Source organism: Staurois parvus, unplaced genomic scaffold (genome assembly GCF_062004578.1).
Source record: "Staurois parvus isolate SC_StPar_1 unplaced genomic scaffold, SC_StPar_1.0 ptg000151l, whole genome shotgun sequence".
NCBI classification, from domain to species: domain Eukaryota; kingdom Metazoa; phylum Chordata; class Amphibia; order Anura; family Ranidae; genus Staurois; species Staurois parvus.
The window spans coordinates 12,272,419-12,298,672 of NW_028317947.1; the positions used below are offsets into that span (position 1 = coordinate 12,272,419).

Below are 26,254 nucleotides of genomic sequence, written 5' to 3' on the forward strand. Positions count from 1 at the left end.
AATACATAAGGGGGGATATGATCTCCATGTATAATACATAAGGGGGGATATGATCTCCATGTATAATACATAAGGGGGGATATGATCTCCATGTATAATACATAAGGGGGGGATATGATCTCCATGTATAATACATAAGGGGGGGATATGATCTCCATGTATAATACATAAGGGGGGGATATGATCTCCATGTATAATACATAAGGGGGGGATATGATCTCCATGTATAATACATAAGGGGGGGATATGATCTCCATGTATAATACATAAGGGGGGATATGATCTCCATGTATAATACATAAGGGGGGGCTATGATCTCCATGTATAATACATAAGGGGGGCTATGATCACCATGTATAATACATAAGGGGGGGGGCTATGATCTCCATGTATAATACATAAGGGGGGCTATGATCACCATGTATAATACATAAGGGGGGGGGGGGCTATGATCACCATGTATAATACATAAGGGGGGGGCTATGATCACCATGTATAATACATAAGGGGGGGATATGATCACCATGTATAATACATAAGGGGGGGATATGATCACCATGTATAATACATAAGGGGGGGATATGATCACCATGTATAATACATAAGGGGGGGATATGATCACCATGTATAATACATAAGGGGGGGATATGATCACCATGTATAATACATAAGGGGGGGATATGATCACCATGTATAATACATAAGGGGGGGATATGATCACCATGTATAATACATAAGGGGGGGATATGATCACCATGTATAACACATAAGGGGGGGATATGATCACCATGTATAATACATAAGGGGGGGGATATGATCACCATGTATAATACATAAGGGGGGGGATATGATCACCATGTATAATACATAAGGGGGGGGATATGATCTCCATGTATTATACATAAGGGGGGATATGATCACCATGTATTATACATAAGGGGGGATATGATCACCATGTATAATACATAAGGGGGGATATGATCACCATGTATAATACATAAGGGGGGATATGATCTCCGTGTATAATACATAAGGGGGGATATGATCTCCGTGTATAATACATAAGGGGGGATATGATCTCCGTGTATAATACATAAGGGGGGATATGATCTCCGTGTATAATACATAAGGGGGGATATGATCTCCGTGTATAATACATAAGGGGGGATATGATCTCCGTGTATAATACATAAGGGGGGGGTATGCTCACCGTGTAGAATACATAAGGGGGGGGGGATATGATCTCCATGTATAATACATAAGGGGGGATATGATCTCCATGTAGAATACATAAGGGGGGGGGGATATGATCTCCATGTAGAATACATAAGGGGGGGGGGATATGATCTCCATGTAAAATACATAAGGGGGGGGGGATATGATCTCCATGTATAATACATAAGGGGGGGGGATATGATCTCCATGTATAATACATAAGGGGGGATATGATCACCATGTATAATACATAAGGGGGGGATATGATCACCATGTATAATACATAAGGGGGGGATATGATCACCATGTATTATACATAAGGGGGGATATGATCTCCATGTATTATACATAAGGGGGGATATGATCTCCATGTATAATACATAAGGGGGGATATGATCTCCATGTATTATACATAAGGGGGGATATGATCTCCATGTATTATACATAAGGGGGGATATGATCACCATGTATAATACATAAGGGGGGATATGATCTCCATGTATAATACATAAGGGGGGATATGATCTCCATGTATAATACATAAGGGGGGATATGCTCTCCATGTATAATACATAAGGGGGGATATGATCTCCATGTATAATACATAAGGGGGGATATGATCTCCATGTATAATACATAAGGGGGGATATGATCTCCATGTATAATACATAAGGGGGGATATGATCGCCATGTATAATACATAAGGGGGTGATATGATCTCCATGTATAATACATAAGGGGGGGATATGATCTCCATGTATAATACATAAGGGGGATATGATCTCCATGTATAATACATAAGGGGGATATGATCTCCATGTATAATACATAAGGGGGGATATGATCTCCATGTATAATACATAAGGGGGGATATGATCTCCATGTATAATACATAAGGGGGATATGATCTCCATGTATAATACATAAGGGGGGATATGATCTCCATGTATAATACATAAGGGGGGATATGATCTCCATGTATAAATACATCAGTGGTTCATATAGTGAACTCGGTGTAGAGCTATTCACCCTGAGGTCATCACAGAGGACAAGGGGGCACTCTTTACATCTGGAGGAAAAGAAATGTAATCTCCAAACACAGAAAGGTTTCTTCACAGTGAGAGCTGTGAAAATGTGGAATAGGCTGCCTCAAGAGTTGGTTCTGGCCAGCTCAGTGGATTGCTTTAAAAAAGTCCTGGATTCTTTCTTAGATACACAAAATATAACTGGATAATAACATTTATAGGTAAAGCTGATCCAGGGAATATCTGATTGCCTCTCGGGGGATCAGGAAGGAATTTTTTTCCCTGCAGGAGCAAATTGGATCATGCTTTGCTGGGGTTTTTTGCCTTCCTCTGGATCAACTGTGGATATAGGATTATAACTTATTTTTAATGGCTGAACTGGATGGACTTAGTCTGGCTGAAAAAAGATCAAACTATGAAGGGTATCTACAACACACCGCCCCCATTAATGCATGAAAAACAGCCCAAGTCACCTGTCATGGCTTTATGTTTTGAACCACTAGGTCAGCAAAAATATTTTATATACATTTCAGTGACTGAGAATTCCTTGGCTTTTCCTGGTCAACGCGGTTGGTATTTAGCCAATCGTTCAGGATACGTATGGCCTCCTCACCTGCCGCAGATGTTTTCAATGTGAATCTTTTGTAGGATCGCCAGCTTTAAAACCTTAATACGTGCCGGCAATCTGTGTGGGACTAACCGTATCCCCAGCTGGGTAATGCTGTGCAGACACATGGCAGATGTTTAGCAGGTTCTTCTCACCTGTTTGGTGGCCACATCAGACAAGTTCCTCAGAGTCCACAGGCAGTTCTGTACAAGTCTAGGGCTGGAGCTAGTCAGATGCTTCCCGAGAGCCTGCATTCCCCCTGGAAGACAAAGATGATGAAACCAATTAAAAGGCAGCTGCAAAAGCTCCGCTGTGGGGCAGACATACGATGAAGGCCGTCTCTCTGGTAGAAAGAAACATGAAAATGAGAAGAATGGTGACATGGCTCGAGGCAGCCGTAACCAACATGCAGCAACATGACATGTGCCTGGACGAGGAGATCAAATAGCCACCATTGGATCTAAATTGCTCTAACCTCTGACATCATGGAGCCTCCCTCGGGGACTGAGGGATTCTGGTGTAATTAGCACCTGAAAGCAAGGATTTCCACTTTCATCTCCAACACAGAGCCCCAGAAAACTCTACCCAGAAGCCCTTGAGGCACAGTGGCTTACGCTTTGTGGGGTGTTTACAAAGCATTCAGCATACATATTTGTGCGCAATTCCCCACTTGCCAGTTTTAACAAGTAGGAATATTTACAGTTGTGCATTCTTAATAGGAAATATTTCAAATTTCACCTCTTCCCATCCGCTGCAGGCCTTTAACTGGGTCTAAAAGCAGAATTAGAGGGTGTTTGTCAGGAAGTCCATCTCTTCTCCTCCCCCCCCGACCATGTGACTACTGGGATTGGCTGTCACAGTAGTCATATGATCAGGAGCGGAAAACTCATACAAATGAGCGCAGAGAGGCCACTCCAGGTGGAAACATGTGAACAGTTAATCATGAGCTCACCACTGCTGCCTTGTTAATCATATGCATGATGAAGAGAACTGGAAAAAAAGGCGCTGTGGAAAATGCTCTCAGACAAGCACCTTAGTGGCCGCCGGCCATGGTTACCAGAGACTTGACAAAGCGCAACTGCGCGAAACATGTCGTCTTGGTAACCCCACATATGCTCCCAGCTGAAGCCAACGCCGGACACTGCCTTCGTTTGCCATGGTGACACCACCCAGGACGCTGGTACGCTGACACCACGTGATTTGAAGCCGACAGGAGCATTCTTTGATCTCAGCTCCCCTCAGAGCGGACGGGCCGTCTATTGGAATCACACTGTCCACTTCAGGCTGGTTAATTTTATTATACTTGCTACTTTATCTCACCCAATAAAGATGCACCTCCACTAAGGTGCTTGTCTGAGAGCATTTTCCACAGCGCATATGATCAGGAGCCCAGCTCCCGATCATAACTAGACAGCACAGTGACGTCATGGCTTATGGGCAGCACAGTGGCTAAATGGTTAGCACTTCCGCCTGGCAGTACTAGGGTCCTTGGGATTGGCTGTCACAGTAGTCGTATGATCAGGAGCCCATCCCAGCTCCCGATCATAACTAGACAGCACAGTGATGTCATGGCTTATGGGCAGCACAGTGGCTAAATTATTATTATTATACAGTATTTATAAAGCGCCAATAGTTCACTCAGCGCTGTACATTACAAAGGGGGACAGAACATGTGACAGAACAATACCAATACAATGCAAAACATGAGGGGATTGAGGGCCCTGCTCTTTAGCGCACAGTGATGTCATGGCTTATGGGCAGCACAGTGGCTAAATGGTTAGCACTTCTGCCTGGCAGTACGAGGGTCGTTGGTTTGAATCCCAACCACGGCACCAACTGCCTGGCGTTTGCATCTTCTCCCTGTGTGGGTTTCCTCAGGGTACTCCGGTTTCCTCCCACACTCCAAAGACATGCTGGTAGGTTTATTGTCTCCTGTCTAAATTGTCCCTAGTATGTGTATGTATGAATGTGAGTTAGGGACCTTAGATTGTACGCCCCTTGAGGGTTAGGGACTGATGTGAATGTACAATATATATATGTAAAGCGCTGCGTAAATTGATGGCACTATACAAGTACCTGAAATAAATAAATGACTATTTTTGCAGGGTAATATCTGGGTTTGTAAAGGCATTCAGTGCACACAAAGTGGATTTACAACCCTAATGGCTACTGAGAAATAGATTTAAATGAAAAGGCTCCTTTCACATGGGGCAGACTCTGATTTGATCAGTAGCAGATATGTCCGCTTATCCCCTGCTGAGCAGAGCAGGTGGAAACGCTTTCGTGTTCGCTCAGTTTATGCAGAGCAGACACAGACGGAGCACACTCCGCTCTACGGGCATCCGGGAATAAACCGACTCAGCTGTCTGTTTACACCCAATTGCCCACCGATCTACCTAGACGGAGGGGGACAGATCCCCTTCAGCTTTTTTTTAAAGATCAGATTGGAGGTAGGCAAGTGTAAACGGACACAAGTTTGTTTACACCTGCCGGTCCATAGGGGTAAATGAAGGGTTCGATCAGGTACTCCTTGAAAAAACTGACAGGTTGACTTGATCGGACCCTTCGTGTGAAAGAGGCCTTAGAGTCCTGAGTCCAGGTTTAAGAAGTTCCTTGTCACTTTGGAGAGATTTTACTTCCTTCTGCCTGGGACAAAAAGTGAAAGAAAAAAAAAAAATAAATAAAAACCCTCAAATCGGTAAACAATGCTTGGTGACCCCAAAAAAAAAAAAAAAAAAAAAAAAAAAACCACAGCTGTCACAACGTTTCCACTTCCATTTGTGTAAAAGAGGAACTATTCCGTTTTTTTTTAGAAAAATGTGAAAGGCCAGCTAAATGCAAATTTTAAATATTGTATGAAAAGTTTGTAAGTAACATAGGAGTGTCCATAGCGGTGTGTTGGACGCCGACACCATCTGACTTCCAAGCTTCTGACCAGTTCCAAGGCAGTCTCTCCACCAACAATGCAGCGGTACACCCTAAACTTTTTGCAGACCGAATGCTTGTGAAAGGGAGAGCTTGACAGGCGGTGCCACCTGTCAAACTCTGCAACCAGAGTTTAAAATGCTGCGGATGCAAAGCAGAAGAGGCACATGTACAGCCCTAACAGTATCCCGAAACCAGCGCTCAAATCTTTCTTGCTGCACTCAAAAATATGGAATCCTTCACTTGCTGAAGTGCCACCCTTGATGGATCGGGGAATCTCGATACTAGCAGAAAAAAACAAAACCGGGCGCACTCTCCTCGTGCATTACCGTGATAAGAAATGTAGTTCAAAAATAAAAATGCATACTCACAAGCCAAAAAAGGTCCTAGAAACAGACAAGGAGTCAAAAGATGCCCAGTCATCAGCAACAGAGGTCCTCGGGTAAAGTACTAACGCGTTTCGGAAGCTGAACTCCCTTCCTCTGAGCAAAGGATAAAAATGGATTTTTGTGGCATCCATTGCTGAGGAAGGGAGTTCAACTCCCGAAACGCGTTAGGACTTTACCCAAAGCCCTCTGTTGCCAATGACTGGCATCTTTTAACTCCTTGTCTGTTTTTATGACTTTTTTGGCTTGTAAATATGCATTTGTATTTTTATAATAAAATGCTTATCACGGTAATGTACAAGGAGTGTGCGCCCCGTTTTGTTTTTTCTACATGTACAGCCCTGTCAAGCTGTTATGTTAGGATTCAGGTGAGAGGTCAGTGGAGTGGTAAAATCATGGCTCAGCCATCTGTGTTTACCTCCCCCCCCCCCCCCCCCTGCCATCCATATAAAACCACTCTAAAAGGGGAGAGAGCTAGGATGTACAAGGAGGGAGGGCGCTGTGCTAGGGAATGAACCTGAAGTAGCCAAAGTTGCTAGTAAGCTTAGAGGTTCATTGCAAGTGAACGAAAATGAAAAAACACCAAGCATTTGCTATACTCTTGCTTGCAATTTAAGTTGCTGACAGGGTCTCTAAAGGCTGGTTCACATCAGCTGCTGCACTCCAGCACAGCAGACGGTGTGCAGTGCACTTTGACTGAGCTCATTGAAGTGATGAAGCACTGAGCTCAGTGGAACGCACGGTTTCCTTTTCTTTTTTTTTTTTTTTTTTTATAAACAACGTTTGAGATGTCACACAGGCTTTCAAAAGTTCAATTGCTGGCTGCATGCAGTATTTTTTCTCAGAGCCACCATGACCCCGTACACCATCGCAACACAGTGGTGTGATCCGGGCACATAGGAGACGAGGCATTTTGCCTTGTCCATGCAACAGGACTGCGCTGGTGTGATTCTACCCAAACTGTACATGGGTAACCAGGGCCCTGGACACTCAGACCCAAAAAAAAAAATAATTTTATGTGTGAATCATTTTTATTATTTTGTGTTTGTTTTTTTTTTCTTCTCCTGGAGTGATTTAGTGGGGGGTTTTTTTTTGTCTTTTTTTGCCGTTTGTCTTCTGGTTTGTATATGTGTATATATATATATATATATGTGTGTATATATGTGTGTATATATGTGTGTATATATGTGTGTATATATGTGTGTATATATGTGTGTGTTGTGTGTGTGTGTATATATACACACACACACACATATGTATACATATATATATATACACACACACACACATATATATATGTATATGTGTGTGTGTATGTATATATATATATATATATATATATATATATATGTATATGTGTGTGTGTATATATATATATATATATATATATATATATATATATATATATATATATATATATATGTATATGTGTGTGTGTATATATATATATATATATATATATATATATGTATATGTGTGTGTGTATATATATATATATATATATATATATATATATGTATATGTGTGTGTGTATATATATATATATATATATATATATATATATATATGTATGTGTGTGTGTGTGTGTGTGTGTGTGTGTGTGTGTGTGTGTGTGTGTGTGTGTGTGTGTGTGTGTGTATGCATATATATACACACATACATACATACACACATATACATATACATACACACATATACATACACACACACACACACACACACATACACAAACCAGAAGACAAACGACAAAAAAGAAAAAGAAAAAAAAAACCCACAAAAGTCACTCCAGGAGAAGAAAAAAAAAAAAAAAACCACACAAAATAATAAAAATGATTCACACAGCATTCGGATTTGTCAAAATCACATGGCTAAATGTACAAGGAATTTTGTAGTAGAAAATCTAGATCATGATGCCATTTAGCATTCAACAGTGAATAATACAAAAAGGAAAAGAAAAAAAAAAACAAAAAACAAAAAAAAAACACTGGTGACTATTTGGCCGTATCATGCCTGATGACTCAAAAGAAAGGAACGTGGTGATCTGGACTAGCCTAGATGCATTGCGTGAAAAGGGTCATTACTTCCACCCTGTTGCACATTGCTGTATGGTTTTGCGCTCCTGGGGAAATGCAATGAATACAAGGCACGGGATCCCTGGTGAGCCAGCAATGCACGCAGTCATATGCCACAGATTACACAACAGCCTTCTTCTGCTCTCTGCCTCCATGCCCTGCTATGGAGCATCACAAAGAGCTGCCACAACAGACGGACCTGCTGCTAACTGGCCAAGGGGAGATCAGAAGAAATGGAGGTGGAGGGGGATTAAGGAGGGAGTTCATAAGATGACACAATACCAGAGTGATTAGGAGGAAACTCATCTCAGTCTCTGCTGGAACTCCGAAACTTCAGACAATTATAACCTGAAACTGCAGCTGAGTATGACATAAAATATCACGCCCCTTACAGGCTGTTAAAGTTAACCAGGCTTAAAAGGACTACCAACCCTAAAAAAATTCAAATTTAGGAAGCTGCACAACATGTAATGTATTTACTGGAATTAAAAAGATCTAACATGAGCCATTTGTGGGAAGACCTTTTCATGGAGGAAGTGCACTCTTCAGTCTAAGTCCCCCAGTGCACTTCATGGGTTTTGTGCTTGGGCTACAGTCAGCACTGCAGACTTGGGTTCAAATCCCACCGCAGGCACAATCGTCAAGGAGTTTGTGTACCTTTCATCTGCCCAGAAACCTACTGGTAACAGGTAGGTCCCCTTTATATTTCTGCATAGGTTGGTGTACATTTTATAGATGGCCATTGCAATGGCCATGCATTTTCAATGAGCCCTCAATGTGCTAAAAAAAAAAAAAAAAAAAAAAAAAAAGCTGTCCATGCTAAAGACACTTACCTCTCCTGCTGCCCTTGTGGCTGAATGCTGCCCTGATGCAGAGAATTCATCTGCTGAGCTCTTGATCCCATTCAGTAGTTGTTGCAGCTGACCAGTACAACACTCGTGTCCTGTAGTGACATAGGGGGCTGGCATGAGGTGCCACTGAGAGCAGGGAACTAGGAGGTACTCTAGAGTAGTGGTCTCCAAACTGTGGCCCAAGGGCCAGATGTGGCCCTTTGCTAGCCTTTATCTGGCAGTTGGGGCACTATTCCTCCCACTGACACCAACAGTGGGGCACTGACAGGAACACTAATGACTGGTCACTGACACTAATGATGGGGCACTATTCCTCCAACTAATATCAATGATGGGACACTATTCCATCCACTGACACCAAACAATGGGGCACTATTCCTCCCTCTGACATCAACAGGGCACCATTTATTTCCCCGCTAACAATAATGAGGTACTATTCCTCCCACTAATATCAATGATGGGACACCATTCCATCCACTGACACCAACAGGGCACCATTTCTTTCCTTGATACCAATAATGAGGTACTATTCCTCCCACCAATATCAATGATGGGGCACTATTCCTCTCGCTGACACCAACAAAGGGGCACTATTCCTCTCGCTGACACCAACAATGGGGCACTATGCCTCCCACTGACACCAACAATGGGGCACTATGCCTCCCACTGACACCAACAATGGGGCACTATGCCTCCCACTGACACCAACAATGGGGCACTATGCCTCCCACTGACACCAACAATGGGGCACTATGCCTCCCACTGACACCAACAATGGGGCACTATGCCTCCCACTGACACCAACAATGGGGCACTATGCCTCCCACTGACACCAACAATGGGGCACTATGCCTCCCACTGACACCAACAATGGGGCACTATGCCTCCCACTGACACCAACAATGGGGCACCATTTCTTTCCTTGATACCAATAATGGGGTACTATTCCTCCAATACCAATGATAGGGCACTACTACTCCTTCTACTGACCACCAACCCCGAGGCCATGTTTATTTCCATTGATGCTGAGCCTGCAACATTTTCTACACTCATTGGCCACAATTTGCTCCCCAAAGTCTGAAGGACAGTAAACTGGCCCTTTGTTGAAAAGGTTGAGAGAGGTTGCTATAGAGCAGGGATCTCCGGCTCCCCAGAACTCTTGCTATTCACTGGCCTTGGCTGTGTGTTTGAATGGACACGAAGAGCAGCGGCTCGGGAGCAAGCCTGCTTGGGTACCCCCCATAGCAAGCTCTGGGGGCATGTGACAAAGGGGAGGGGCCAGCAGTCCAATGGGGGAAGTTATCAACACTAAATAAATTAAATAGTGTCTAGAACAAACTAGCCAAGTGGGGGGGGGGGGTTAAAAACCACAGCATGTGCCAGCAGCTTATGATCTTGTCAAGAACAGGCAAATCTGTCAGAGGTCCATCAGGTAATGGTCATGTATGCTAGATGCCATCTACAGTATGGCATTTCATACAAAGCCTTGCATGAGGACCATCGCCCCAAGCCGAAAATAAACAAAATCTAGGCGATTCAGAAACTTCAAGCCAATCCGGCAGATTTTCTTACCAGCTTCTACGATGGCGGGCTTGTTGCTGGGGCAGACAGAGAGAACCTTCAGCACTCTGCTTGTGGTCCACAGCAGCTTCTCATAGTTGTAGGTCCTCATGATCTGTACGAGACCTTGTGGTCCTCCATTGGCCAGAATAATAAGCTGAAGAAATAAAAACAGTCATTGGTTATACCAGTATCCTGGACACATTTCATTTCGCAGTCCACAGGTTTTTAATAAAAAGGCATCTCAGCAACATGAAAAAGAAACAAAAAAAGGCGATGCTATGCCATACAAATGTGTGCACAATACATTTGCCTTTTGCCCTACATATTAACCTATAGCAGAATCCTCAAAATGATCCTTCACAGTTCTACGAAGGGATGAACTACATGTACCAGTAGTCTTTTGGCTGTACTCAGCAGTCACTCACATGGACTTTTGGAGGAAACAGGCATGGCTTTCCATTGGCACACAGAGTGGAGGAGGGCAATCCGAGGTGAGGACTCGGATCGCCCACTTCCTATGTCCTCGCACATCGCTGTAGTCCAAGCAGCTAGAGCGGGATCAGGGAGACAACAATGTGGTGATTTAACTGCAGTAGCAACAGTGTTGTCACCCTTAAAAGAAGTCAGGATTTATTCAACGATCAGAACTAAAACAGTCCTGCAAAAAGATATTATGCAAAGGGAGATATGACAGGAGTAAGGTTTTGTTTGCGTTGACTGTAGTACATATGTCATTTGACCATAGTCCTACTTCGGAACGTTATCATTTGGAAAAAGTTATAAGATATTTCTTAGAACTAGAGCTAGCAAATAAACTAACTTTTATGTCTTAGCCTAAAGCAAGCCATAAATGATGTCATTTTCTTTCCATGGGTTGCAGGAAAAACAAACAAAACAACCACACACAAAAAAACAACCACACACACAAAACACAAAAAAACAACCACACACACAAAACACAACCACACACACAAAACACAACCACACACACAAAACACAACCACACACACAAAAAACACAACCACACACAAAAAACACAACCACACACACAAAACACACAACCACACACACAAAACAAAACAACCACACACACAAAACAAAACCACACACACAAAACACAACCACACACACAAAACACAACCACACACACAAAACACAACCACACACACAAAAAACAACCACACACACAAAACAAAAAAACAACCACACACACACACACACACCACAAAATGCTTGAATCCGCCATCAACAGTCCGTGTTGATGGAGGAATCCCTCCCGCAGTGCTATTGTTTTCTGCCAGCAGTAATCGCATGCAAAAAAATCCAACAGGCTGGTTGTACTAAAGTCGATCAATGGATCACCTTCGGTACAACCAGCCTACCATAGATGGATCTAATCTCAGCCAGGTTCCTGCTGACCCAGCAGAGATTCAGTCCATCTATAGCCGGCTTAAGTCTTGTGTACATTTTTTTTTTTTTTAAGTTTATAAAGATTTATTAAAAAGGAAAAACAACATTTTTCTGAATGTTAATTTTGCTGTGGTTTTTTTTTTAGCTTTTCAATATTTTACATTTTATTTCCTACATCAATTGTAAAGGATACCTTTAGAGAACATCTGTATGTCAGGAATTGTAGGGTCCCTGCTAGGTTATTTTGGAGTCCACCATTCTCTGTCAGTCTTCCACCAATAGTGGAGCAATAAACCAGAGCAATTATAAAATGTTGGCTTCCATAAACTTTACAAGCTGAGCGCACATTTAGATGAAAGGGTATATAGAACTCTCCCTTCAGTTACAACTTAAAAGATTAACAGAACATAATGGATTGCATGCGATCTCAAATGGCATGAAACACTTACAAGGCAGCAAGTAGCCAAGATCATGGAGTTTTCATTAGGAATACAAAAAAACCTCCCTTTCTGACCTATGACCTAAGAAGAATGTGAATCTGTGACTGAATATTTTCAAATTGTGGGCAGCACAGTGGGTAAATGGTTAGCACACCCACCTGGCAGCACTAGGGTCATTGGTGTGAATCCCAACGACAACACTACCTGCTTGGAGTTTGCATGTTCTCCCTGTGCCTTCCGCCGGTTTCTTCCCACCCTTCAAAGACATGCTGGTAGGAAAATTGGTCTTAATATGTATGAATGTGAGTTAGGGACCTTCAATTGTACTCTCCTTGAGGGTTAGGGGCTGATGTGAATGTGCATATGTAAAGCGCTGCATACATTGGCAGCGCCATATAAGCACCTGTAATAAATACAAAAAAATTTAAAAAAACGTGCCTGCACCCAATCAGATGCAGTCACTGTTTGGGTATTCTGATGGCTGGCGGGGCTGCAGTCTGGAATAGTCGCAGCAGTGAATGAGTCCATCTATGCTGTGTATTGTGAAAAGAAAAAGAAAAAAGAGAAAAGAATAAAAAGAAAAAAGAATAAAAAGGAAAAAAGAAAATAAAAAGAAAAGAATAAAAAAAAGGAAAAAAAGAATAAAAAAAAGGAAAAAAAAAAAGAAAAAGGAAAAAAGAAGAAAAGAATAAAAAAGAAAAGAATAAAAAGAAAATAAAAAAAAAGAAAAAGAAAAGAAAAAGAAAAGAAAAATGGGGAGAAAAAAAAACAAAAAAAAAAACACAACAACCACCTCACACTATATCGGTATGTCCAACTGTAAATTAGCTGAAAAGTGTTTAACCTAAAAGTTAACGAAAATAAATTTTTTTTAGGACATTAAGTTTACAAAACAAGGTACTAAATCTGTACTCTGCTTTATTATAGCAGACAGTTACACTTTTAATCCTCAGCAAGCAGAAGCTTCTGATTTGAAAACCTTCTAAATTGCATTAGGTTTCCTATGCAGCAGATGTGGAAAGCAGGTCATTAAAAACGGACACAAATACCAAACATATCTTTAAAAACAACCAAGGACAAAGCTAAAGTCAAGGATATGGTTTAAACCAAGACAGTTGCTGGGTGTCTGTAATCATAATCTCAATCATGAACGAAAAGGAGCTTATAAATAAGAAAAGAAATTCCCATTATTTACGGCAGCAGCCACGCAAAAAAAGAAAAACAATTTAAATCATTTTATATAGCTAGGCTAATGGGTCTGGCTAGTTGTCATAAGCAGCCTAATCTCTGCAAGTAATATGATCAATTCCTACACTGCTTGTGGCAATCAGCCATGCAGCAGGTCCCTAGAGGGTGATCATTGGTGCCAATTTTTGCGCACAGGTTTTTTAATAATTCTCTGTGTGAGCAGGAACTTATGCCAGTTTCTATGAAGGAGTAAAGCTCCACCTTGTCCACAAGCCATCATGGCTTAAAGCAGGCCATACATGGGTCAAATTCCGAACGATTTTTCGAATGAAAATCGAAACAGTCATTCGTTCTGCAATCCGATGGTGCTACCAATGATTTCGAAAATCGGTTGTTTTTCACGACTTTTCCAACATGCCCGATAAACGAAATTGGGAGGAACCACAGAAAATCGGCCAGTGCCATTGCCCCACTAACAGAGTGAAAATCGGTCGATTATTGTTAGGTCCGATTTTCCAATGAAAAATCGTTTGGAAAATCGACTCATGTATGGCTGGCCTTAGGGGATGATCATAGCGGGTTTTGGTGGTGTGGTGAAGCTGAACACCACAATCCAGTCCCCAGCTTTACAGCTTGTCCTAAAAAGGTAAAAAAAAAAAAAAAAAAAAAAAAAAAGACAGCTAATCTCAACAAATACTGCTCTCTATTTCTCTCAAAATGTCTGAAATAGGTAATTTTTTTTAATGGTTTTTCAGTCCATTCTGGGTATTTTGGAAGGTCTCCTGAGGTTATCTTTAAAAAAAACTCTTCTAAAACGTAAACGCTCATAAACGCGGTTAAACAGACATGTTTTAACCTATGTTTTCCAGCAGTCAGTTTCCATCATTCAGAAGTGTCCCGTGTACATGGGGTCTTATTGTAGCAGTATCAGCCGGTCATTTTAGGTGGGTTACAGAAATTTGAAGGCTTTTCTATTGCTTCCGAGTCCAAATCCAGTAAAGTTCAGGCACACAGTAGCAAGAAGTGTTGGAATGGTGTCAGTCTCTCGACATAGAATATGAAGGTTTACCCCCTAAATTGATGCCTGAACCTGGAAGGACTCTTCGTACCAACACAATACGTAAAGCTTTGGTTACTTCTTACCTTGCTCTCCTGGTTTCCGTATGCCAAAAGCTGCAGGCAGTCTGTGGTGATGGCCAAGAATTTGGGGTTGTTCTTGTTGAGCAGTGGAACCATTTTCTGCAGTCCATCAGCCAAGCGCACTGCCATTTTGGCACCTTCCTGGTATAGCAGTAGATTGTGAAGAGTGGTTATGGCATAGAAGAGCACGGACTCCACTGGGGAGCTAGAAGATGAGAGAATGGCACAGAAGTGAGGACATGTGAACACCCAACTACTTTCCCTTTCCATCAACCTTTTAGGACCTAAAAAATATGGGGGTGCACTATCCAACAGTAACCAGCACTCAAATCTCTCTTGATGCACTCAAAATGGAATTCTGCACTTGCTGAGGTGCCACCCTTGATAGATCTGGGAATCTTGATACTAGCAAAATAGATCTATTGCCCCGAGGAAGGGAGTTGGTCTCCCGAAACGCGTGAGCACTTTACCCGAGGACCCATGCTGTCCACAACTGGGCATCCTTTGACTTCGTCTCTCGTTTTTATGACTTTTGGCTTGTATGATTTTGCATCTTTACATAAATTCTGATTATTGTAATGCACGAGGAGAGTGCGCCCGGTTTTGTTCTTTTTTTGCTAGTATATGGGAGTGCATGCCTATGTTTATAGTATGTTGCACAAGTACATAAAAGGTGTTTCAGATGCCCAAATCAAAGTGATAAATATTTACGCAAAAAAGTTTAACACTCAACCATCACACCTATATATGTGCTTGTTGGGGATTCCCATTCCAAAACCATAGAGAATTTATACCTATTCAGCCAAAAGACCATTCATGAGGTCACGTTCAGATGTTGGGAGAGAAGACCTGGCTAGCAATTCAACCCAAAAGTTCAGTAGGATTGAGGCGTGGCCACAAGAGTTTCGCGACATCACACTAGGTCTTTATGGCGCTACAATGGCTTTTTATTCTGTAGTATTAAACAGAACCCTTCACTGGCAACATCTAAACTCCATTTGGAAGGGAGTCTGTATACTTTCGGCAATATAGACAGGTGTAATGATCATGTATTCATAATCTATTGACCATATAAAGTTCTGATTTTGCCATTAAAAAAACAAAAAAAAAAATCAAACACACAAAAAATCAAACATAAAAAAAATCAAAAACAAAAAAAGGATATTGTGGTCAACATGTCTTTAATTTGAGACAACACACAATGGCCCATTATTTTGTAGTTGTAGGACTGATAACTGCACATATTGTAAATATGTCCGCTTTGTCACAAATCTCAGCCCAAAGACCCTCATCCTACTTGGATTGAATTGCCTGAGCTTACCAAGACTTATTTGATGAAAACATGAAATCCACAAAATCATTTAGCCACCATACACCCAACAGGTAGGACATAGCTGAAAAATAAGATCCCTACTCCTGGATTGTGTGGATGGCAGGATTTTCTCATTTATTACTACAAACCTTGATTTAGGTATTTTTCCTTTATTTAATATTTTTTTTTTTAGATTTCTTTTTTTTTTTTTTACAAAATTTTTTTTCCCTCTATGCCAGGAGTTAGAGAGATACACTGACACTAAACCACCAAATTTTATTTTTTTTTAAATCCTGACCTTTGACCCTGACCCAAACACTAACCCTGGCACTGAACTAGATCAAACCTTGATCTAGGTATTTCTTTATTTTTTAATATTTATCTTTTTTTTTTTTTGTTTTTTTTTTTTAAACAAACATTTTTTTGATTCCTCTATGAATGGAGGAGAGAGATACATTGTATCTCTCTAAGTCCTGGCATAGAGAGAAAAAAAAACAAGGGGGCCAGGCTGTACAGTGACTGATCACTGTGATAGCCAATCAGAGGCTATCACAGCGATCATGTGACCCCGGAATCGGGAGTCACAAGTCCTGATCGTTAGAACGGGACCCAGTGCGCTCAGTGACATCGTGGTCTGAGCTGGGAGCAGGCAGTGAGATGCGCTCCCAACACAAAGACAGGTACGCAAATATGTGACCCCCACAGAAAAAAAGCCCAGTTCTGTGAGGCCACATATTTGTTTTACGTCGGCGTCAAGGGGTTGAAATGACTTTGAGTTTCTTCAGGATGTTATTGACCACTCATGCCACGAAAGTTGAAGGTAAGGTAGACAGTCAATGATGCTCCCTGGTCTCCTCCTCCCATGCACGACTGCAAGACTTCTCCAGGTCCTCCCCCATCCTCTGGAACTCACTGCCCCAATCCATCAGACTGTCGCCTTCCCTCCTCACATTCAAGCGCTCCCTCAAAACCCATCTCTTCAGGGAAGCCTACCCCACCCTCACTTAACGGCCACTCTCCCTCATTCCTCCCACCACTTCACTCCCCTCAGCCATTTCCTACTGTACCACTACCCCCTCCCTCCTAGATTGTAAGCTCGCAAGAGTAGGGCCCTCTTACCCCTCGTATGTTGTTTGTTATTTTTGTACTGTGCCATGTATTGTCCCCCCTATATTGTACAGCGCTGAGCAAACCCTTTGGCGCTATATAAACCCGATGTAATAATAATAAATAATAATAATGATACCTAAGCATGCGCACAAGAGCAGGAATGCCTCCAGACTTGAAGATGGATAAGAGCCCCTCTCGGTGGTGGGACAGGTTGTGTAGGATGCTGGTGGTGCAGCGGGCAGTTTCCATATCGCTTGTGTTCTGCATGGTGCGCACTACGGCTGCCACAATCTGTGGGGACTGCATCAGGGCTCGGCGAGAAGCCTCTTTTTTGGACAGCTGATTGACAATCATAGAGGCTTTGTTCACCACCACCTGGAAAACAGATTATAAATGCATATTAGTTATCAGCATTGCTGTGGAATGACCAATCAGATTTCACTGGTATAGGTTCACATCTGTGCAGGTGGTGCCGCTGCAGATCCGCACAAAAATCCGTGCAGCTGCACCACCTGCACAGAGGAATGCGGACCAGCGGGCCGGTGCCATTAATTCTAATGGCATGCCGCCCGCAATGGAAATCGCAACTGTACTGGGATCTGAGGTTGCCATGCGGGCTGCGTTTTCAGAAGAAGTGCAGGGATTTCTTCTCTGCGTCCCCCGGGGCACGGGAGTCTCGTGCCCACACAAAAACGTGAATATGTGAACCGGGGGTTGGTTAAAATTCTAAAGAGAACCAGATATAGTGAATGCAGGGTCCCGGGGGGGGGGGGGGGGGGGGGGTGAGACCAGATATAGTGAACGCGGGGTCCGGGGGGGGGGGGGGGTAAGACCAGCTATAGTGAACGCGGGGTCCGGGGGGGGGGGGTATGGGTAGAGGTAGAGACCAGATATAGTGAACGCGGGGTCCGGGGGGGGGGGGGGGGGTGTAAGACCAGCTATAGTGGACGCGGGGTCTGGGGGGGGGGGGGGGGTAAGACCAGATATAGTGAACGCGGGGTCGGGGGGGGGGGTATGGGTAGGGGGGAGACCAGATATAGTGTAGTGATCGCGGGGTGGGGGGGAGACCAGATACAGTGTAGTGAACGCGGGGTCCGGGGGGGGGGGGGGGGGAGACCAGATATAGTGTAATGAACGCGGGGTCGGGGGGGGGGGGGGGGGAACCAGATATAGTGAACGCGGGGTCCGGGGGGGGGGGACCAGATATAGTGAACGCGGGGTCCGGGGGGAGACCAGATATAGTGAACGCGGGGTCTGGGGGGAGACCAGATATAGTGAACGTGGGGTCCGGGGGGAGACCAGATATAGTGAACGCAGGGTCCGGGGGGAGACCAGATATAGTGAACGCAGGGTCCGGGGGGAGACCAGATATAGTGAATGCAGGGTCCGGGGGGAGACCAGATATAGTGAATGCGGGGTCCGGGGGGAGACCAGATATAGTGAATGCGGGGTCCAGGGAGACCAGATATAGTAAATGCAGGGTCCGGGGAGACCAGATCTAGTGAATGCAGGGTCCGGGGAGACCAGATCTAGTGAATGCAGGGTCCTGGGAGACCAGATCTAGTGAATGCAGGGTCCGGGGTTTAGTGACACTTTAAAAACTCTGGGACAGGAGCTTTGACATCAGAGCCTCCAATATACATGCCAGTAGGCTATTCCACCCAAAATAATTTCAGTTTACTAGTAAGTGATATTTACATACACTAGGGCTATAAAATGATCCAGTGGAAGAAAACAGAACCAAAGTTTTTAGCACCAAGCTACCACATAAAATACACAAAAGTAGGGAAGCTTGTCAAAAGCATTGTACAATTCAGCTACAAGACGATCATACCGGGTCTTCATCATTCAGGAGTTTGGTCAGCTCAGGAATGGCACGGGTAGCCAATTCAGCATCATCCTGGTAGTTGATGAGATGGACAATGGCCGATTTCAGCATCTGTGAAGGCTCTGCCAGCTTCTGTACGTTGGTCTGCTGCCCATCAATCTGTGTGGCCAGTAGATAGGCAGAGTGGTCTTCCACCGTCTCTGGGTACATGGCTGCACGCACACGCTGGGCACGTGTCATGGTCAACTGTGACTCCATCTCTCCTGTAGAGAATGAACAAAAAAAAAAAAAAAAGAATTGTTACAATACAGAAAAGGAACGATACAAGCAACATGCTAAGTGACTTAAAGCAGAACTACACTGTTTGAATATTAAAAATGAATTAAATAGCATTTTTGTTTTATGATACCAAGATGCAAACTTCCCCATCCATGTCTCCATGCTTTATTTTGCTGAGAAATCACTTTGAAGCACCCCCCTAGCATTTCTAGCCGTGGCCATCTTGAGTAAGGGCAGATGATTCATATAGCATTTACTTCCTGGAATCAATCTGCCCTTAGCTCAGGCATGCAGGCAGGAAAGTGTGCTTAGCTGAGAAAACCCCTCCTCCCATTCTGAAGGCTTCTGGGATGTATTACATTTGCCTAGACCTGGAAACCAGAAAGTAACTGAAGAACTGTAGAAAAGAAAAAAAAAATGTTTAAAAACACAAGTAAATATGATATACTTTCCTATTCATTTACTAATGCTAGCAGCATAAGGATTAAAAAGTCAACATCGATTGAGGGTGTAAATTTCTGCATGAAATACATTGAAAAGTGAATTGGAAAGAGGGCCAGTCATAAGATCTGGGGTTACCCAACCTTTCCCTGACACTGCAAGTCTTAAAGGCATCAGGATGTAAACAAACCCGGTGCGTGTTTGTTTACAATGTGAAGAGCTGGCCTCGGGCTCTCCAGTAGAATCCAGAGAGTAAAACCTTCCTATCACATCTACATGTAAACAAACAAGCGCATCCCCAATGCGTGTCCCGAGCTCACCCAGGACATCTGCTGTAGTCTTCTGGGCAGGGAGCAGAGGAAAGACAACCTTCCATTTCTCTATCTTCCCTGAGCAGCACCAACCCAGAAGCGATCCGCTTCGGGGTTCAGAGCTGTCAGATTGCAGTTGGGATAAGATCAGATGGAGTAGTCTTCACTCGATCTACAATAGGGGTCAAGTAGACAATTGAACTGCTATCCTGCACCTCTACAGCAATGTGCAGGGAGCAATCTCACTGTACCTAGTAGGTAGAGGCTAGAGCAGTGGTTCTCAACCTTCCTAATGCCGCGACCCTTTAATACAGTTCCTCATGTTGTGGTGACCCCCAACCATAAAATTATTTACCCAGTAATTATAATTCATGAGTGTCGTTTTACCTCCAATACTGCTGCTTTCAACACAGTAGCTGCTTTTAACAGAGTAGCTGCTTTCAACACAGCAGCTGCTTTCTACACAGCAGCTGCTCTTTACACATCGGAAATATGTGTTTTCTGATGGTCTTAGGGGACCCCTGTGAAAGGGTTGTTCGACCCCCAAAGGGGTTGCGACCCACAGGTTGAGAACCACTGGGGTAGAGGATGGAATTAAATTCTGTGATCAGTGGGGTCAGCAGCATCAGATCAAGGCTGAGGAGCACGTGTCCTGGGATCATCTTTAGCTAGTGCTAGTTACAATCTTGCCATTATCCAAGCAAAGAAAATGTGCTGTTTATCTATATTTGAAATATATTTTAAAAATATTCTTCCCAAATATATTGACATATTTGAAATACTACAATTTTATATTTATTTATATATACACACACACACACTGCATGTTGAAATGCGTTATTGGAAAATATATGAATATATTTTTAAAATATATTTCAAATATACTGTATGTCTTTAAAAACACAAATCTATATTTTTGGAATTCATTTACAAATATATGTTAAAATGGCTTTTTTTATATGTTAAAAAAAAAAAATTACACACACACACACATATATTTATATGTGTGTGTGTATATATATATATATATATATATATATATATATATATATATATATATATATATATATATATACACACACACACACACACACACACACACACACACACACACACACACACACACACACACACACACATATATATATATATATATATATATATATATATATATATATATATATATATATATATATACACATATACACACACACATACAGATTTTTAACATATAAAAAAGCCATTTTAACATATATTTGTAAATTAATTCCAAAAATGTAGATTTTTAAAGACGCATAGATTTGAAATTATTTTTAAAAATATTTTTAATAGATTTTGTAATAAAAACACACACACATAATAGACACACACATATATATATACATATACATATATAGATAGAGATATATATAGATAGAGATATATATATAGATAGAGATATATATAGATAAATATATAGATAGATAAATATATAGATAGATAAATATAGAGAGAGAGAGAGAGAGAGAGAGAGAGAGAGAGAGAGATAAAAATATTGAATATGGCCAAAATTGTAGCATTTCAAATATATGCCAATATATTTGGGAAGAATAATTTTAAAATACATTTCAAATATATTTTACTTCCATATGGGTAGCCATGCTGCTTGGAGACCAGAAGGAGGCACACAGTGTTACATGTGCTTCCATTTCCAGTCCCCCATTGTCAAAACTGACTCCCCAAGGGGAAATGCTAGATCTGACTTGGGGAAACAAACAAAATAACAAAAGCAGTTTCACTTGCATTATCCTTCCCTCCAGCAAGCTTCCTCCCAGCTTCAAAACCGATCTGAAGCCGCTCATAGATCCCATGTCATCACGTACAATGCTGGAGCAGCAGGCCTACATTGTAACTGACGATGAGATGGGCGCACCGGCAACGCCAGAGAAAAGCGCCGTCTACCAGGAGAGTGAGGGATAAGGTAAGCAAGGCTGCATTCATACGGGTCTTTAATCACCGTGCAAGTCCCAGAAGCAAGAATCTACAGATTTGACAGCTGCAGGCACAGAGCCCATACACTGCAATGACAGGCTGTCAGTGGTCACGGCCATTTATGGCTGTTTGCACAGCCAGCAATTCCGTGTGGCAATCGAGCCTGGCCACACTGTGCGGCTAGGTGCTCTCTCCTGCAAGGTAACTTTAGATTTTACACATCTTTTAAAAAAGACAAGGAATCAAGAAAGTCAGTTGGGGAGGCAGCAAGTGCAGAAGGAAAACCCTAGCAAGAAAAAAATATAAAAACTTAGCAGGAAAGCTTAAAATTGAACATTTGCCCAATAGGTCATTTTATAGCCCAATGCAAACAAAAAAAAATTGCTTCAAGAGAAATAGTGGTGGATAGTTAAGTGGTGTTTATTTTGTTGCGCGATTGATCCCAACCCCATTCTACTCAATTCTTGCCCAATTTCAAAGTAAAATCAGCCAAATGTCATCAAGGCTCTAACCCCCAGTGCCCAACCTGTGGTGCAAGGGCCAAACGCAGCCCCTTCAGATCTACTCTGTGGCCCTCAGCAGTCAGTGGTAGAAGAAAAGATAAAAATGGATGTAAATGACCATGCTGTCTAGCAGTCTCCTGTAGTATATCTATAGTCTCCAATCACGTGTTGTATTTCTGCAGTCTGACAGTTTCTTGTAGCAGTATATACTGTATATTATTTTTGAAAGGTTCCTTGGTGATGCTAGGGGCCACAGTTATTTATTTCAGGTACTTGTATAGCGCCATCAATTTACGCAGCGCTTTACATATACATATTGTACATTCACATTGGTCCCTAACCCTCAAGGGGCGTACAATCTAAGGTCCCTAACTCACATTCATACATACTAGGGCCAATTTAGACAGGATCCACTTAACCTACCAACATGTCTTTGGAGGAAACCGGAGTACCTGGAGGAAATCCACGCAGGCACAGGGAGAACATCTAAACTCCAGGCAGGTGGTGCCATGGTTGGGATTCGAACCAACTACCCTAGTACTGCCAGGCAGAAGTGGCAGTTGAGGCCATCTATATTACATTTTTTGTTGACCGACCCATTACTGGAGTAGAGCTTTATAAAACAATTTTCTATCGAAGATTGCTGCCTCGGCTCCAACACACTATGGCCTCTCTGAACAGCTCTCAGCATCCAATTTACAAAAAAAAAAAAAGTCTAACTGGCTAACTATTCCAGACTGTTACATCCAAGAGAACCAGGGAGTTAATTAAATAAGGACAACAAAGAGAATGGCTAACAAGATACACTTGGCAAATCCGCAGCCCATTTACCGAATACAGTCCATTAACATTCTCCCCGCAGTGCAGTGGCTGCTTAGCGCAAACCCTGTGGGTTGGTTAATTGCTCTTCTAGTGATTCTGGCCAGCCTCATTTATTTCATTAGCCTCGTTCAACGCTTGTCACAAGGTATAAAGGCATTGCAGTTGTAGGTTTGGAACAGCCAAGCCGGCCCACGGTTCGTTCTATAACCCCATAATGGAGATTTCCACTTTATCTGAACTTCGTCCAATCTCCGCTCTCTAATTAAACATGGATCCTGCACTCTGTAGACATGAGGTTATGTCACTATATCCTCACGGGGTTTGTTCCTCCTCCTCTATCAATAATGTGAACCTTTCAGTAACTTTAAAATTTATGGAAAAGAAAAAAAATTAAAAAATGTACAACAGCAGCAAAAAAAAAAAAAAAAAAAAAAGAAAAAAAAAAGGCTTTGATCATTCAAAATCAGTCCTCGAGTTCCAGTCCGGTGATGTTGCGTCAGTCTACTACAGGCAGAAGGAAGCATTTCTCCTCCCAGTGTCTGATTAGAAGGCAAGTTTAGAGGTGCTTTAAAAATATGTGGTTGAGCCACATTTTTAGCATCCCCCAACCACACCCCCTCCCCCCTAAGCTGCAATGGCAGCAGATGAGGAGGTTCACGTCACAGCAAAACCTACCCAATTCATTGCGACCAGCAAGCCCACCAAACATGGCCCATTCAAGCAAATGGGAACATGCCTCTAACTCCCCGCAATTGCATGCAATGCACAATTTTGTGGCACATTTGTGCAGCAAAACGGTGTTAAACAGGCAGTGAGGAGGTGTTGTGATGCAGATTGTTCTTCAGAGGAGGAGCAAGTTAGACACATTTAAAATGTAGACTGCAAGTCACAAGGTGAGAGTCTGCAGCAGGGGCTGACGTGTGTCAGACATAGCCAGGTACTGTACAGGGATCAAGAGTTTACATGGTGGCATCTCTGGTCAGGAAGCAGATACAAATGCTGTGCCAGAACAAAGATGGTTCCACCCTTCCGGAAAGAACAGCAGATCATGGCATTGTAAGGAATCTCAGGGGCACACTGACCATTTGGAAACTCGGGCACTGCCCAAGGGCCCGGGGTCAGCAGGGGGCCCCATGAGATGCCCTCGGTACCTTTTTCATAGGCCTTTTTGAGTTTGGGCAAGGACACAGGGGCCCCATGATCCCCTATTGCCCGGGGGCCTCATGAGTTGTCAGTCCACCCCCGGTAGAGGATGGAGTACGGATTTCTTATGAGAGGTAATATCTACAAGGGCTAAACAGGGGCTGGTCACACTGTTGCATTGTAACATGCATGCCAAGGCCTTTTTCACGCAAGCCGATGACATGCGTGCCCCATGCAGGGCCATGTTTTGCCAGCACAGGGATGCACGGGTGTTGCATGCACCTCCGTAGTGGCGCCCTCTTGTTTATTGGGACACACAGCTGCTGTGTCCCAATATGACATCTACATGGGTGCGGGTCCCTGAATGCACACAGGCTGAATTTGGGGACATGCGCCCATACCAACACAAATGTAATATTGGGACACAGTGACTGTCCATGCAGCCATGTCTCCCAATAGCCAACGGGACACCATACACTGCCTTGTACCCCATGTTAGGCATCTGTGAATTGCAGTGCCATTCATTTTCATTAGCAACCCAATGCACTAAAGGGAATACAAATGCAAAAAAGGAAGCCAATTTGTGAATGGACCCTTTATACAACATACTTAAATCTATTGCGATTGATGCTAGTTTTTTTTTTTTTTTTACAGTCTTCCTGCTTATGAGTAGGCAGGCAGATTAAATCAAAGTAGCAACACTTGTGATTTTATGTCAAGTATTTAGATTTGTAATTTGCTCACTAATCAGTTTACATCGCACCCAATAAACAACTCACCAGGTAAAGTTCCCACATTCATGAGATGACATCCTGTTGATCCAGTGGTTTTATTTAGGTGAATCTCATTTAAACTCATAGACTGTCATTAGGCAAAAAAAAAAAAAAAACCCAAAAAAAAAAAAAATAAAAACAAAAAAAAAAAAAAAAAACAACTTCTGATCGTGAATGCCTTTCATGGTGGAGCACTTTGGATGTACTTTCTAACCTACCCAAAGTGATTGTCACCTTAAAACTAGTTGCAGATGGATGGATACAAAATAAACAAGCTTGAGGTTCATAATAGATCAACGAGGTCTCATTTCATACCCCGCAAAAGGCCTGAGTGAATGGGCAATGCTATAAAAGTTTGAGAAGCACATAAACGTTAACTATTCTAAAGGTAGGGTAATTCTCAGGGTCTCAATTATTGGAGAGAAGCCCACTTGCTTATTAGTGGCTCTTCCTTTACAAGCACCAAGATCATATAAATGATATCATTTGCACTGTAATCATTTCAACAGTCCCTCATTTTACAGTCACATCCTGACTTTACAATATCCGGAGTTCTTCTTAAAGCCAGTGAAGACTGGCATCATGGGAACTTGCTGTAAAGCCCAGGGCAGCTTTTAAAGAGGTTGCTTAAATATGCTACAGACAAGTGCTGAGTAACAAAGAGGTCTTTATTCCGCTGCCCAAGGTCAGAATTGCTGCCACACTAAAGCGGCTGGTGCCAGCTGCAGTTAAAGGAAATGTTACAGTTCCCTCTGGAAATTCACACGGATGAAGCATGCTGTGTGTACAGTAGGGAAACAATGGCCTTATAGGGTAGGTGCCATCCGCCCGTCCCTTCTCCTCCCTTAACAAAGAGGTTAAGTATGAAAGACATAATGGCACACCATGGGCACCAAACTATAGAGGCAGATGTACTGCCTTGAGTTTTGAATGTGTTAT

The 26,254-nt window shown here is 42.6% G+C and overlaps 1 protein-coding gene across 1 annotated transcript in view; it reads right to left on the reverse strand.

Annotated features, from left to right (window-relative positions):
- Nucleotides 1-26,254, reverse strand: part of JUP (junction plakoglobin) — a 109,742-nt gene that overhangs the window by 22,431 nt on the left and 61,057 nt on the right. Inside the window, exons 3-7 of the mRNA XM_089674453.1 lie at nucleotides 19,079-19,335; nucleotides 17,381-17,619; nucleotides 14,826-15,027; nucleotides 10,654-10,798; nucleotides 3,003-3,106 (exon numbers count right to left, since the gene is read on the reverse strand). Of these exons, the coding sequence (XP_089530579.1) occupies nucleotides 3,003-3,106; nucleotides 10,654-10,798; nucleotides 14,826-15,027; nucleotides 17,381-17,619; nucleotides 19,079-19,335 (947 nt within the window). The remainder of the gene's footprint in view (nucleotides 1-3,002; nucleotides 3,107-10,653; nucleotides 10,799-14,825; nucleotides 15,028-17,380; nucleotides 17,620-19,078; nucleotides 19,336-26,254) is intronic.